Source organism: Biomphalaria glabrata, chromosome 18 (genome assembly GCF_947242115.1).
Source record: "Biomphalaria glabrata chromosome 18, xgBioGlab47.1, whole genome shotgun sequence".
In the NCBI taxonomy this organism is placed as follows: Eukaryota; Metazoa; Mollusca; class Gastropoda; family Planorbidae; genus Biomphalaria; species Biomphalaria glabrata.
The window spans coordinates 11,490,741-11,507,478 of record NC_074728.1 but is presented as its reverse complement, the minus strand read 5'-3'; the positions used below and the strand labels follow the sequence as shown (position 1 = coordinate 11,507,478).

Below are 16,738 nucleotides of genomic sequence, written 5' to 3'. Positions count from 1 at the left end.
TCTATTGAAAGTCCTACATTAGAACTCAACTTTCCATCAAGTCTTTTCTTTCTTCTGGTTGTTTTGATTACAGGGAATCCATAGTATTCACTACCTTCTTTTGCTTTTTCGATGGATTGGGTTTTTGTCAGTTTCTCATTCTTTTGCAGAAAGCATGAAAGGGTACTAATTTCTTTAGCAGCTTCCAGTATATGCAGTCCAGACTTTTGTAGTTTCATCTCCATATGAAATCTGTCCAGCACTTCTGTCGCAACACGTTTGAATTGCAGTTCTATTGAAAGTCCTACATTAGAACTCAACTTTCCATCAAGTCTTTTCTTTCTTCTGGTTGTTTTGATTACAGGGAATCCATAGTATTCACTACCTTCTTTTGCTTTTTCGATGGATTGGGTTTTTGTCAGTTTCTCATTCTTTTGCAGAAAGCATGAAAGGGTACTAATTTCTTTAGCAGCTTCCAGTATATGCAGTCCAGACTTTTGTAGTTTCTTCTGAACTATATTAATTGGGCGCAAGAGCTTTGACCAGAATTCAAGATAGGCAAAAAAATCTTAAGTTTCCACTGCATGAAGAAGATTCTGTGCTAATATTGTATGGTATTACGTCATTGTTGGTTGTTTATGTTTTGTGCGAAAGCAAAAGGATTCAGAGCATACAAAAGTTGGAAAGATCCATATCTCGTTATGCTCGAGTATAGAAATACTCAGATAAGTGTATTCACCATCAACACTGCTGACGAGTAGAAGACTCAGGGAATCATTCCAACTGATCCCAAACTATTGAAACCATCGGTAGCTGAAAATGCAGAGACATTACTCAACGAACGACAGATGAAAAGCAAAGTGAAATACGATGCAAAAGCAAAGATTATTCTGTCGGAGAGTTCGTCTAGGTCAAACATGGCAGAAAGCAGTTGTCATAAAAAAACATTCAGCACCCAGATCTTACATCGTAAAGAGAAACGATGGAAAAACATACAGACAAAATTAACACTTTTTGAATAAGAGTTTCGATGAAGACATCTCTGGGTACTATGATACCGATGAAGACAATGAACTGCACACTGTTGGAACAAACTTTGAAACAGACAGTTATAGACCAACGTCTAGAGAACTTATTGTGCCAGTCAAGACAACCAGAAGTGGACGAATTGTTAAAGTTCCTAGTAGACAAGGCCGGCCTTAGGCCACTGCAGCCATTGCGGTCGCAGTGGGCGCCGCGCTTTCATAGGCCCCGCGCTAATTCCAAGTGTACATTATTAAATTAAACCATTATAACGTATATAAAATAACAGGGTTTTCGCGACCTCCTGATTTTCCAGGGCCTCCAGGAAATCTCATGAAAAGGCAAAATATGCGATAAAGTCCTGAACTTTTTTTGAATTTATTCAGATCTCCTGAAGAATAGACGAAATTGACATTTTGGGGTGCCAATAAAAAAAAGTGGCATTGCGAGCTTTCATTTGATAAAAATTTATTGCAAAGACGAAAGTAGGCCTATTTTCTAATAAAAAAAATAATTTTGACATTATGCTTATCCCTACCCAGACTAGGCCCCGTGCGATCCGTTTCGCATAGGGCCCCGCAAATGCTAGGGCCGGCCCTGCTAGTAGATATCACTATTAAGAACTTTAAAAGGAAGGGTGTGATAATAACTGCTAATATTATATGATATTACGTCATTGTTTTTTGTTTATGTTTTGTGCGAAAGCAAAATGGTTAGATGTTTCCATTAGATTGAGGAAAGATGAATTGAGGGGTAATAACTCGAGTGTGAAGTTTAATTCTGAAAATATAGACGCCAAACCCGAATAATGGACTACTTTAGCATTATAAAGAATAACTTTTAGATCTTATACTCGATTCTGTAAATTTTGCTACAAGGTTAATTAGTGTAGCCATATAATACTCGCCATTTAGATCTATTATTAGTAAAGGTAACAAGATACCTGGAATTCGCTGTATATCATGCAGTTTTATTCGTGGCAACAAAGTTTAAAATGTAGGGCCAACTTTAAAAAAAAAACATTGATCTCTGTGGGAAAAAAATATTTTTAAAATGTCAACAAAGTCAACGTACTGATAGACCTAGATCTAGGTTTAGTCTTTGTGATAAATTTAATCCATAAATGTTGAAAAAAAAAAGACACCCGTTGACACTATTTGTCAATCAAATATATTAATTTATGTATTAACAAATAAATTTCGGACACCCATTTGGGGGACCCCAGGTGGGGGCCCGGGGGGATTTAAAAATTATCCCCCCATCCCCCCCCCTTAGGTACGCCACTGGTTTTAAGATCATATTTTAGAAATTTGGGGATCATGTTGCTCTATCTTTCCAGCTAACTTAGCCTGAGGGGCACTTACTTGCCCAGTATGAGGTGTTGGGTTAATGTTTTCTGAGACTTTTTTTTTTTTGTGGTTCTGTTCGTTTTGGGGAAAAGGATGTTTATGTGGGTTTGTGTGTTGGGAAGAACGGTAACACTTATTTTTCACAACGTAGCTCGTTCTCCCTTTGTAGCAACGTTGCGAGGCGATTCGTGGCACATTGATCGATGCCAGGCCTTAACACCCTTTCCCTGGCTGGCGGAGACGTGTAGTGTCTGCTTAGACCTGGTGTTCATTTCAATTTATTCTCGACATAAGTATGGGTTCCTCCAGGGGAGGAAATTTGGGTTGCCTCTTAGAGTGACCTGTGTTTGCAGTCCAGACATTGACATTGATGTCTAAAATAGAAAATATAAGAACAACATAAGCCATCAGTTAGACTCGACGATCATGCCTCGAGCAGTAACGTTTAAAGATGTCTCCTCTTGTTACTATAGGGACCGTACAATAGCCAATGAATGATTGATTTTTTAAAAAATTTAACATTTTTTACCCTGCTCCGATTCTCCCCTCCCCATGAAAAAAATCCTTGTTATGTGAATGTATACACCCAGCCTGAGCATGTGAAATTCTAATGATAGGCCTATAGATCCAGACTTTAAAATACGGTAGGCAAACTGTTCCTAAATATCTATTGATTTATTATTATACTATTTAATAAATAGGGCATACATGCGGGAATATCCTCTGTTCAAGATACAGATTGTGAAGTCCATTTACCAAATTATTATTTTTTTTGTTAAACTTTGAAAAATGATAACGGCCAAACAATAGTTTTTCCAGTGTGGCCATTGAGCTAGTCATTCCTTTCCGCAATGATGTACATCAACTACAAATTTCTAGGAACATCGTTCGTTCTATTTTCGAGATCCGTGTCCGCCAAAGTTCCACCCAGCTCCCAAGAATCTAAAAGCTGAATAGTGGAATAGTAAAATTTAATTACATGATTGACTCAATATAATGTATGCAAGTTCAATTCACTATCTATGTATACAATTCTCTTCTTGGCTCAAGAGTTTGGACAAGAAGTAAAGGAAAGATCACTCTTTTATTTCTGCAAATCGGACTAGAGTTACCTTACGAAAAAAAAAGAGGGAGGAGGAGAACAAGTAGTATTCATTCGTCACTAAATAGCAGGGCCGGACTTACCCGTTGCGATCAAGAAGTCATGGAAATATCACTCTTTTTATTTCTATCCCACGTAGTTTTAGCGGTGAAAAAAAGAGGGGGAGGGGGGAGAACAAGTAATCTAATCTGTAATCACCCGTCACTAAATTGCAGGGCTGGGCCCCACATATGCGAAACGGAATTATCAGGGCCCAGTTTGGGTAGAATACGGATTATAAGTGAAAATTAAGAGTTTATATTAGAAAATACATTCGTCTTTGCATTTGATTCATTCATTACTACGTAGAGAATTACTTTACGAGCCTTGCCTGTAGCGAAGTCATACAGTATATTATAAAAATTATATTTCTTACATAAATCACGCTCAATAGCAAGAGTTACCAAATGTTTTAATCTATCTACGAGAATTGTTGACCTCAAGTAATTCTTCATTAGTTTGAAGCGCGAGAAGCTTCTTTCACCAGATTCCAAAATTAAGACTAAGACTGCTTTATTGATCCTTACGGAAATTTGTTGTGATTACAAGGACTCTTTTCTCATATAAAGACAACACAACAGAAAAATACACATAAATACAACAGACACAACATAAAGAGTTCATTCAGCGACTACACACAGGTATGTTGGTGCTTTTCATGTTGAGTGGCGGTGATAGAGTCTGACCGAGTGTGGTACGAACGAGTTTTTGTACCGCTCCGTTCTTGTTTTGATTGACAGCAGTCCCCACTTCGCGACGACCTGACGTAGTTCTGATGGAGCGGATGGCCGTTGTCTTCCTAGATTTTTTTGGATTTTTTTTTTGGCACTTTTGTTCAAAAAGTTCCTTTAAATATGGTAATGTTTTGAGTGTAATTTTTGATGCTTTTTTATGATGTTATCTAGAGCAACAGTTTAGATGAGGCGTTGCCTTGCCAACAAGTTATTCCGTATCTTAGCAGATTTTGTATAGTCGCACCGTAAAAGGTCTGAAGGATCTTCTTGTTTACTTAGAAGATTTTGTATAGTCGCGCCGTAAAAAGTCTGAAGGATCTCTTTGTTTAGTTTATAGCTATTGACTTTGTATAGAAAAAAGAGTCGCTGGGCTATTTTCTTTGTCAGAGTTCCAAGGTGGTCTTCCCATGAAAGCTTGTTGTTGATGATAACGCCAGGGGCAGACTGGGTTTCAATATCGGCCCGGGCATTACCATCTAAACCGGCCCACAATTGGCATGTCATATATATTCGGTGGGGGGGGGGGGATTTTCACCCCACTCCGCAATTTATATATATATATATTAGTGTGTGTGTATATGTAATTAAGGAGTCCGGGGGAACGCTGCGAACTCCCTCAGTTCGCCCCGGACCAAGCATCATTTCCGTTATTTTAAGCTTTAAAAAACGCATATTCGGGGTGATCCGTCAAAATAGCGCCGACAAAATAGCGCGAAATTTCCCGACAAAATAGCGCAAGACAAAATAACGCGGACTTATATATGATGTGTATGAAAGTACCAGATTATTCGTAATTTAATGTCATGTGCATCATTTTTGTTGATGTCTCTATCTTTTTCAATATTAAAACATCTGAAATTATGCAATATTTGCAGAGAACGAGAGTACTTTAAATTTTATATCATTCACTTTTTTTCACCTTTGATTAAAAAGTATAACTTGCTAAAAATAGGATCTTGAAATGTGGTGACCCGACAAAATAGGATAGAAAATACGAAAGTGTGTTATACTATGATCAGAAATCTGCGGCATCTTTCTTTGATCAAAACAGAGCGTAAGGAATTTGTATGACTATTGAGAGGACAACTATATTGGTCGCCAGAGACGAAACCGCAGAGTGAATCCAATATTTCTGATAGCCTAATGGAATGTTAGAGATCGTGTGCAAGACAATCTACCACGAACAAACATTTCAGTGGAGGGATGGCACTATGCATTTCAACTGTCTATTAACAGTCATCCCCCTAATGTGTTCAAGTTAATCTCTCACTTCCTTAGAGAACAGGAGAACATTGAGAACAAGATTCTGAGGTACAATGCTGGAGAATGAAGTAAAGATGCCAGCAAGACAAAGTACCTCCAACTTAACAGACGACTTGAAGATATATTACCATTGTATAGAAACAAGCCAGTGATGGAATTTCCACGTGACATTTCCTACAATTTAACTTTGTGAAAGTTTGTGTGTTTGTATGTAAATTTGCGTGTTTTCTAAGTACACTTTTATAATGTAAATAAATGCTATATTTTGAAATTATTCATTTTACCTTTTTTTTTTATTTTTGCTTATTTATTTTTTAAGATATCTAAAGTGTTTCATGCAAAATGACTGAAAAATTATAACTTCAAAACAAAAAAACAAAAATTGGCTCTATTAATATTTTACGATATCTAAAGTATTTCTTTCAAAATGACTAAAATATTTTTTTTTCTGCGCTATTTTGTCGGCGTTATCATGTTCGCGCTATTTTGTCGGCGCTATTTTGTTCGCGCTATTTAGTCGGCGCTATTTTGTCCGCGCTATTTTGACGTGGTACCCATATTCAGAGGTATATACAGTGCAATTAGCCTGCTACTTTTCCGCAAAAAAAAAATCAAAAACTAAATTTGCTATTCACTGGAGTTCAGCGACTGGTAGAAAATGGTGAAAATGCTTTAGTTTTTGTATTGGGGGGGGGGGGGGTAACCACAAATCCCCTTTTGGCTACGCTCATGAAATTTGTTGACTGTAGTTTGCTTAAGTTGGCTGCACCGGGGCAGTAAGTAAAGTTTCCCTTTCAGACAATGAGGTCTGGGGCAAGTGATGGATTGAACCCCTCCCCTCCCGACTACGCCCATGTGTTATATTATAGGTGTAAGCCTAATTCTCTACAAAATATATAAAGTTTAATAACGCATCGAAAACTGTATGGATGCATTCGTAGGATTACATAATGTTTTCTATTTATACATGTATGTAGTCTGGAAACTATAAACAATACAATAGCATACTAATGAGTTTGAAGCTTTTTGGTATTATTTATAGATTACAGACGTTTCTTTAAAAAATAAGATAATTACGTCCTACGCAATTTATGTGTCAATCTTGTCATGCATATTGATCTGTGATTTAAAATATGCTAAATCATTATATCAATGTTTTCTAACAATCTCTCACATCCCTCTTTTTCGTTAACTGACAATGGAACCATAAGAAGACGGGGGAGGGAAGGAGCAAAAAAAAAATGGGAGCGCCATCAAAGGGCCATGCCAAACACAGCCTCGAAGACATCAAAGCAGTCTATGCCGCTCGTGCATAGCAGAAAGTACAGTCTAACGTTTGGCAAATGATAATACGTATAGTGTATTTCTCTTGATATTCTTGTTGAATTTCAAATAAAATTAATTGTAATAATAGTTAAAAAAAAAACAAAAAAAAAAAAAAAAAACAAGAAAACGAGCTCGGCCTTTGTGTCTTGCTGCTTTCACTTTTTTAAAAATGTGTTTGCATTGAATTTTTTTTTCTTTGGTCGCGACCAGACCGGCCCATTTGGTACCGCCCACCGGGCATTTGCCCGTTTGCCCATATAGCCAGTCCGCCCCTGGATAACGCCTAGATATTTATATGCCTTTACTTGTTCTACAGATGTAGTGTTTATTTGCAGTTCACGTATAGTTTGTTTTTTCTTTCTAAAATCTATTATAAGTTCTTTAGTTTTTGTGACATTCAGTTCTAGAAAGTTGTCGGTGCACCAGTTTGTAAACTCTTCTATCGAGCTTTGATACTGAGTTTCGTCTCCTGAAATAAGACCGACTATGGCGGTATCATAAGCAAATTTAATGAGTTTAACTGAGTCATAGATGCTTCTTGCATCATTAGTGTAAAGAGTGTAGAGTTCAGGAGAACGTACACAACCTCGTGGAGCATCAGTACATAGTACTCGAGTTGACGATTTGGTGTTGTTGACATTAACAAAGTGGGGGCGTTGGTTTAAAAAGTTTAGAACCCATGCTTGTAAGTAAGGGCTTACATTTAAGTTACTCAGTTTGTTTATCATTAGATGTGGCTGTATGGTATTGAAAGCTGAGGAGAAATCTACGAAGAGGACTCGTGCATATGTTTTGGGTATATCGAGATTCTTATAAAGCTGGTCCAAAAGCAATAGAATGGCATCCTCGGTTCCTCTAACTGCTTTATATGCAAATTGGTGAGGGTCTAGGCTGTTATTGACTTTTGCTACAAGTTGTTTAAACATATATTTTTCAAAACATTTCATAATAATAGGTGTTAGTGCTACTGGGCGGAAATCATTTAAGCAATCTATTTTTGGTTTCTTTGGCACTGGTATGATCTTTGAAGTTTTCCAGATGTGTGGAATTACGCACGTTTGCAACGAGTGGTTAAAGATATGACAGAACATAAAATAGATTTGCTCCGCACATAGCTTGATCAGCTTGCTACTAATTTTGTCTGGTCCAGAAGCTTTTGATACGTCTACTCTTTTAAATAACAAGGTCACTTCATCCTCAGTTACAAAATTGACGTAGGGCTCTTGTTTTCCTTTGGACAGAGTGTTGAAAAGTTCTTTGTGTAGATCAACAAAATCTTCTTTGTCAAAATGAGAATAAAAATCATTAGTTCGTTGGCGAATTTCTCATCATCAGCCACTGAAATTCGTTCTCGTTTTGAGGCGCAGCCCGTTATTTTCTTTAATCCCTCCCAGCATTGTTTTGAGTTGTTCTTGGCAAAGAAATTCTCAATTTTTTCTTTGTATGTTTTTTTCCCTTCAATTATTACTTTTCTCAGTTTATTTTTAGCATTTATAAACTCTTCGTTGCTAGCCTTATACTTTGTTTTCTTTTCAGTAATGAGGTGTTTTTTGATCATCCAGGGCTTATTGTTTACATAGACTTGTATTGTTTTTGTTGGAATTGTTAAATCCTCGCAGAAAGATAGATACGAGTTAACAGTTTCTGTTATTAAGATTTCCCAGTTAGTTTTCTCAATGCATCCTTGTAGTTTTTCTACAGCTTCTTCAGACCACATCTTGACCGTTTTTATAACTCTCTTTGTAGTTTTAAGAGTAGGTTTGTAATTAGGTATAACATGTGTCATGATATGGTCGGATTCCCCAAGTGGGAACAAACTTTTACATTTGTAAGCCTGCTTAATGTTTACGTAGCATTTGTCGAGCGTTCTACCCTGCCTTGTGGGGATGGAGACGTACTGGCAATAGTTTGACAGTGTGTGTTGACAATATTCAGGTTGTTAAAATCTCCAGTTACGATAGAAACAGAGTCTGGGTGTTTTGATTGTACATTGTGAAGCACATCAAAAATTACTTCCGACGCAGTCGCAGTGTCAGCCGTCGGTGGTATGTACACAACAAAAACACACGATTGGGTGAATTCTCTAGGCAAGTAGTAAGGCCTAAGTGTGACACACATAAATTCAATGTTAGGGTCACAAATTTTATTTCTGATGTTCACATTCTTGGCGTTGCAGTATTCCTTGTTTATATAGATTGCGAGTCCTCCTCCTTTTGACTTCCAACTACTAATTGTTCTGTCTGCTCTATAAACGTAAAATTTATCGAGATCAACAGAAGAGTCGGGTATCGTATCATTGAGCCAGGTTTCAATGAAACACATTTAAGGAACACTCTCTAAATTGATACAGATGTTCACAGCAGCCTTGTTAATTCTTCCATCTTATTATGCAATGACCTAACATTGCCTGTTACGATGGGTGAAAGGAAGCCTCTTTGTCCTCTTCTTCTACATTTAACTCGTATTCATCCTCTACGTTCTCTCTTATTACGTTTTGCACAAGGGATTTGTTCGGTTAAAGCCTTGGGCTTAGGCTCGTTATTAGGTTCCAAGATGGCGGGTGTGTTGTCCATACTGTCAAGCGCCTTACCACAAAACTCCATTGAAATTACGGGATAATGTCGTTTTTTATCTCGCGTAGGATTGTCGTTTTCCACATTGAATGTCACCCCAAAATGACATTTTTTTCTATACACTTGAGGAAATATTTATGAGTTTTTAAAAGATTTTAATAATTTCCGGAGATTTCCAGGACTTTTTCGTACATTTTGCAATTTCAGGAGATTTCAAGGAGCTCCTGGTAAATAGACAGGAGGCCGAGGGAAATCTGTTATAAGTTATAAAATAGTTTAATTTAATAATTTATACACCTAGAATTAGCGCGGGTCCTATGGAAGTATGCTACGCCGCCGGTCGACTAGAAAGATTTTTTAAAATATATATATTTTACTTCTTCTTCCACAGGTACGGTGGCTTTGTTCTTTTCCTGTCAGCGATCAATGAAAATACAATTTTCGTTAGACTGAAGTTTAATCCAACAGAAGCACTATTGCGAATACCTTCTATGTCTTCGAACTACAGAGATGGAGAGATAATGACCATCATACTAGACAAGTAAATCGTTTAACGAAAAGCATTTTACGTTACTTTAAAGAGGTTCATCAAGGGAAGACGATTGTCCTCACATTACTAAGACCTTAGAAGAAAAAGCTTAGTGAAAGCAAACAAGGTTACAAAGACAGTTAGTGTGGAAACACAAACTCAAATTCGGCCCCCGAAGTGGCCCACCCAAGCAGGTAAAAAGGCAGGCAGAAAAAGCACCAACATGAAATTCTATCAAAGACAAATGGCAGAGAAGAATAGAGAAAGAAGGTTGACCGATCTTGTGTGGTGCCCCAGCAGACCAAAGGATAGGTGACAGTGAATGTGAAGTTAGATGTGAGCCTGGCCTTATAATGAATATCTAATTGATCTAATTGTCTTGTAAAGGTTTATTCTCTTATTCCTCAAGAAAAAAAAGACATTTCCTTAAAAAGAAAAAAAAATCATTTAGTAGTATATTCTATTGTAGTGCAGCACTGCAGTTCACGCTATATGAGAAACTACTTCAATCAACCCCCCCCCCACCACCACCACCCAAAATGAAATCCCCCACCCGCAAGGGGAATTGGGGAGTCGGTGTTTGATGACTAATTTTTTGCTATGATTTTATTTTAGACGAGATTTTAATACTAAACCATCAATTGCCCCAGCGCAGCCATGGGGGGTTTGAGTTTAAAACCCCCTTGCAGGGGTTTTTGCAGTTAAATCCTCCTCTTCTATGAAACAATAAAAAAAAAAACAATGCAGACGGCAATCCCCAAATTCCACCCTCCGAAATTAACGATAAAACCCCTCTTCCATATATGACTATCCATTTATCAGTCACCAGATTCTTTAAATGTAGCCAAGAGGGGTTTTGTGTTTAAAACCCCCCTCCAGCGGGGTATGCAGCTAAAAACCACCTCTTCAATATAAAAAAATAAAATTACCCCTTTCAGTGCGGTTTGAAGTTAGATAATACATTTTCAATATAAAAAAGCGAATTACGCACTCAAAATGCTATGAGCGTAGCCAAAGGGTTTTTTAATTTAAACACCCCCACCCCCAGCGCGGTTTGAAGCTAGAAAATACATATTCAATATAAAAAAAAGGCAAATTAAGCACTCAAAATGCTATGAGCTTAGCCAAAGGGGTTTTGAGTTTAACCCCCCCCCCCTCAGCGCGGTTTGAAGCTTCCAAATACCTCTTTGTTGTGACACGGTTACTATGTGTGGTCAATCGGGACACACGGTCAAGTGTTGGGTACCTGGGAGTTAAGAGACTTGCGGGAAGTGACGAGTGGGTTGTAAACCAAGAAGAAAGGACGTTATCTAGTGAACTTGGTTATTATAGCCTTGTAAAAACCCATTCTCTTTATTGACTTCAAGAAGATCATAAACATTTGGCGCCGTTATAAAATATTTTAGTTGTCTACAAATGTCATAATGAAATGAATAAACTATTTTATCTTTTTTACTGTAGAAATCTCTCAATTTTAGAACCCCTCATTGGAGTATATTTTTGTAAAGGATTTACTGTAAGGTCTATTAGCAGAAATAGGATAAGTGTAATTATAGTTTATGTTTGCAGATTTGTATTACACAATCACGGAAGCAAAAATTAATTCAAAATTTAAAAAAATAAAAAAAATTACCTCAAGTATCTTGCCTTTTGTTTCAGAGAACAGGCATTTAACTTAATGCAATGTTCTTACAAAGCCCCGAGAAAAAGTCCTGATTTAACGGGTAAGTTAAACAATATTCACAGAAATGTTTTGGCGGCCACCCATCCTAGGCATAGGCAAACTAGGCAGTCACTTAGGGCCTCCAATATCTATATTATAAAGTAGAATGTGAGGTGTATGTATGTTACTTATAGACATCAAAACCGCTTGACCAATCTTGATAAAACTAGGCCGGAATGTTTCTTGGGTACTAACTTAGACCGTAGTGTATGTATTGTAGCCCTAAAACAAACTTAAGACCCTAAAAAAAAATAAAGTTGTCCGACTCTATTAAAGCTATAGTATTTTATGGATCTAGGCCATGTCTACAATGTTGACATGAGAAAATATCGAAAGGATTTAGACCTAGATCTAATTTTAAGAAATACACTTTGCTCACATAGCTTTTTACTCTGACACATGAAAATACAAAAGAAGATCCATTGATTTTATTATGTAATAAAATTAACCTCCAATTTTGTGTTTCAAAAGCATTTTTTACATAAATTAGTTCCTGATATCTGTGACTACAGATTTCCTGGCGAACATTCTTTCATTAGACATTACTAATTGGTTACACATTAACACATCTCTCTACTTCTACTGAGTCTATTCCTAGGTCTAGGTCTAAAACTCTTATTGAACTCTAAGATGATAAAACTTCTTTTCGCAAAGATAGTTTTGTGCTTTAACACATAAACATACTAATTATTGTCCATTCATTTGATATTTTAATCAATCTAACATTCAAATTTGTTTTTCTAAAGCATTTTTAATACATTCGTTCGCTGTTCACTAAAGTTGCGTAGCCGTGTTGAGATAGGCCTATATTCATTCATGAAAAAAGGTAACGCTTGCGCAACACAGAATGAACTCTATAAAAGCCAATTTTTAACTCTAGATTAGTGTAGATCTAACTCAAGATCTACTTTATACTTTAACACATGAACATACAAAATTAAGTCTATTCATCTCAAATTTTACTCAAATATATGTAGGCCTACAAGCAAATGTTTTAATTTGAAAAAAAAAATGGATTTAAGCCTATTAGCTATTTTGATTTGATAGCTTCATTCACACTATTTTTACATTGACACATTCGCTTTACTTTTTACATTATTATTTCGTTTAATTGTGACTATATCGACAGTAATGCGCAAATAAAGACCCGCGGGTCGCGGGTAACATATGTCTAGTATATATATATATATATATATATATATATATATATATATATATATATATATATATATATATATATATATATATATATATATATATATTTATGTAATCTTTGGTCCTGACCACTCTTCACTAATTCTTCCTCTTGCCGCGGACGATAACATACGAAACTTTCACCTGTTATTACTTACCTGAAGCCTAGGACAGCTGAGTTATTATCAAGATCAAAACTGCAGAGGTTAAATTTACCAAAAAAATGTTGTTTTTTTAAATTTCAAAGCTTATATCAACTCAATCTGTCTGTGTGTCTGTCTAGCCAAAAGTTTGTACACGTTATTTCTCCTACACTGATCGACACCTAATCGCACAATTATTTATTTTTCCTGACAACACAAGAATGAATTACAAAAAATGTGTTAATTAACTATTGGAAATAAATTACTTTGCATCTGAAACAGGGAAAGAAATAGCACTTGACTGATGTGGTGGTATAAGCTTAATTAGTCCCGTTAATTGGACTGTCGTCTGAGGCTTAGTGAGCACAAATATGAAATAAAAACTATAACTATACTATCTTACAGTCTTACATGTTCATAGACTCTTCGCTAGCATAGTGGTTACCTCGTTAACCGAGAAGGCATTAGCCCACAAGTTTGAATTCAGGTGGTTTCCTTTTTTTTTTAAATTTATTTTATAAATGCTTTTATATTTCTAGTCTAGATCTATTTCAAATTTAATTACATGGCTGATCCAAACTAATTGATGCACGTACGATCAATGTAAGCTTTGTTTTGTTTTTTTTTAAGTGTTTTTAAACATGTTTTTCTTGTTTCAATGTGTATCACGGTCAGGAACACACTTGTCAGGAAGCGATTCTTTCGGTGTCATCACAGGAAGTTGTAACAATTATTTACCCAATGTCATTGTATGCGCAGAGGAAAAAAATACTGACTACATCTCAGGTAATGCACCTGAATGCTCCCGAGAAGTTATCTCATTTAGGACATACATCATATTAAATAGTTAAAATTAAACAGCTATTAGGTTAAACCAAACAGCAATTAGGTCAAATTAATCAGCGAATAAGTCAAATTAATTACTTATTTAAGACAAACTTCACACCGATTAAGACCTAATCGTATAAATAAAATATTACATTACTAGTCGACCCACGGCTTAGCGTTTTGCAGGGCCGGCCTTAGGCCACTGCAACCTATGCGACCGCAGTAGGTCCCGCACTTTCAAAGGAAATGCGCTAATTCTAGGTGTAAAGTTATTAAATTAAACCATTTTATAAGTTATAATAGAATTCCCGCAGCCTCTTGACTTACCAGGAGCTCCTTGAAATCTCCTGAAATTGCAAAATATACGAAAAAGTCATGGAAACCTCCGGAAATTATTAAAATCTTTAGAAAACTCATACTAATCTCTTGAAATATATAGACAAAATATGTCATTTTGGGGTGTCATTCAATATGGGAAACGCCAATCCTAAATAAAAACAGCATTATGCATTACCCGTAATAGTGTAATCTAGTGAAAGAAGCTTCTCGCGCCTCAAACTAATGAAGAATTACTCGTACATAGATTGAAACATTAGGTAATTCTTGCTATTGAGCGTGATTTATGTAGGAAATGAAATTTTATGACTTCGCTACACGCAAGGCTCATAAAAGTAGTTCTGTACGTAGTAAAGAATGAGTAAAATGCAAAGACGAATGCATTTTCTAATACAAACTGTTCTATTTCACTTATTATGCGTATCCCTACCCAAACTTGGCCCCGCAAAATCCGTTTCGAATAGGGCACCACAACGGTTGAGGCAGGCCCTGCTATTTAGTGAATACAGATTAGGTTACTTGTTCTCCCCCCCCCCCTTCTAAAACTACGTGTGGTAGAAATAAAAAAGTTATCTTTCCATGTCTTCTTGGTCACAACGATTAAGTCCGGCCCATCTATTCTGTGACGGGTGAATACTACTTATTCTCACCCCTCTTTTTTTTTCGAAGGGTAACTCTAGTCCGACTTGATAAAATGAAAGAGTGATCTTTCCTTTACTTCTTGTCCAAACTCTTGAGCCATGAAGAGAATTATATATATATAGATAGATTATTTAAATGAAATAAAAAGGTGATGTCTTTGTGCAGATTTGCCAAAGTGCACGTTACTAATGTACTCCGTAAATACTACTACTACTATGGCCTTCTTCAGTCGCAATGCGACTATGGATCATCTCATGGAAATTAGCCTGGGCCGCCCTGGGCATTAGCTGTGGTCGGAACGATTTCACCACACATCAGTTGCCCCTCCTGCTCGAAGATTACTGGTTAAGGCGCCAGTTACTCGTCTTTGCCCTGTTAGTGAGAACAGTTCCGCCGGACTCAATATCTGAGCAACACGTGAAGGCCAGAAGTTGGATTCCATTAATAAACCTAAATAATGTACTCAACAAATGCACGTAACTAAGGTCTAATTTAGTCAAAAAATGAATCTAAATAAGCATTAGAAAAAAGAAATCCTTTAAAAAACAAAATTTATCAAAGGGAAAGAACTGCTTATTACTACCATTTGTCTGAAAATTTCATGGTTTAGTTCTCTTTGTGCTTTTTAAAACAAACCTAATTAATCAGTAGTAAATGATTAAATAAATGATTAACTAATTGGTTAATTTTTGGATTGATTCGTGTATTGTCATCGACTATGAATAATTTTGCAAACTGTCAACTTGATCCCAGAATGGGAAGTGTGAGGAAAAGAGTGTCACTCGTAATAATGGGAATAAATCCATGTATAAATCCACATCTCTCACTAAGCAGAATTTATTCCCTTTATTTCGGTGTCAACAAAAATAATTAATCACCAACTATCAATTAACTAATTGAATAAATGTACATCAGTATTGTGTGTCACAAATGGACTCATGAATATACTTGACGCGAATTTATTTTGTTTGTCTTACTTGATGAGATATATTTGTGTCCTATACGGATTCGGAGGGGCCATACTTCTAGTTCAAACACTTTGAGAATGCATGAAGTGCCACAGAGCTGATCTACTTTTCTTTAGTTTAATTCGTTTAGCTTTAAATTCGAAACAACGAATGCATAGTAGATATAGGAACAGTAATAAGGATAAATATAATAATCAATCTTTACTTCAAAACATTTTCTTTTCCGCCTTCTAGATCTTACTTTCTAACCAAAAAGTTCCAGGCTCCTACCCGTCACCAAATAAGCTTCTCTCCTTTTTTATAGCCCTTCATCGAATCAACTAGAACCATTACGTCACACCATGACACCTGTGACAGGTGGGGAAATGTGACGTGTGTTTGGCACGTTTTATGTCTAGGGGATGATTATTTTTAAAGCAATCACACCCCCACTTATCAGCATATGAATCGGGAGCAGACACGCAACGAGACAAAGCAATGAAAGATAGATACAAAAGTTAAAAATGAAGAATATTTATTTACATAAATATACATATAAGAATAAAAAGGGGGAGGGTTTGCATCTATCTCTAGTATATTCTATGTTTAATCATCACTCTTGCACCTAATAAGAGAGTATGTCACTTTGTCCTCTGACTTAGCTGGTATTCCTGTTGATGTCGCAGCTGGCTGTGTCCTGGCTTGAGGTTCTGCAGCTGGAGGTGGCGCTCTAGCGGATAGAGGGACGCCGGTGATATAGTTCTTGTGGAGTCTCAATCCCCAAAATCTAATATCTGTAGTGGGCACAGTAGGGCGAGTGGCCGGCTACCGTGGGCACTAGGTTACTGCGGGCAGAGCTGATCTGCCGTGGGCAGCGTAGTTGACAGGATATGTCCAGTGAGTTGCAGAGGGTTGGCGTAGCTATGACGTCTCACACAGATCTGAATCTACGGGAAGTCGCGCCTAATAGCTTGACAGGTGGGCTGTCGAATAGGCGGGCAATGCCGA

General features: G+C 36.7%; 1 protein-coding gene across 1 annotated transcript in view; it reads left to right on the top strand.

The window, feature by feature from the left end:
• LOC106072740 (uncharacterized) overlaps positions 1-16,738 on the top strand; it is a 74,596-nt gene that overhangs the window by 10,858 nt on the left and 47,000 nt on the right. Inside the window, exons 5-7 of the mRNA XM_056017868.1 lie at positions 9,780-9,929; positions 11,577-11,641; positions 13,653-13,763. Coding sequence (XP_055873843.1) covers positions 9,780-9,929; positions 11,577-11,641; positions 13,653-13,763 — 326 coding nt within the window. The remainder of the gene's footprint in view (positions 1-9,779; positions 9,930-11,576; positions 11,642-13,652; positions 13,764-16,738) is intronic.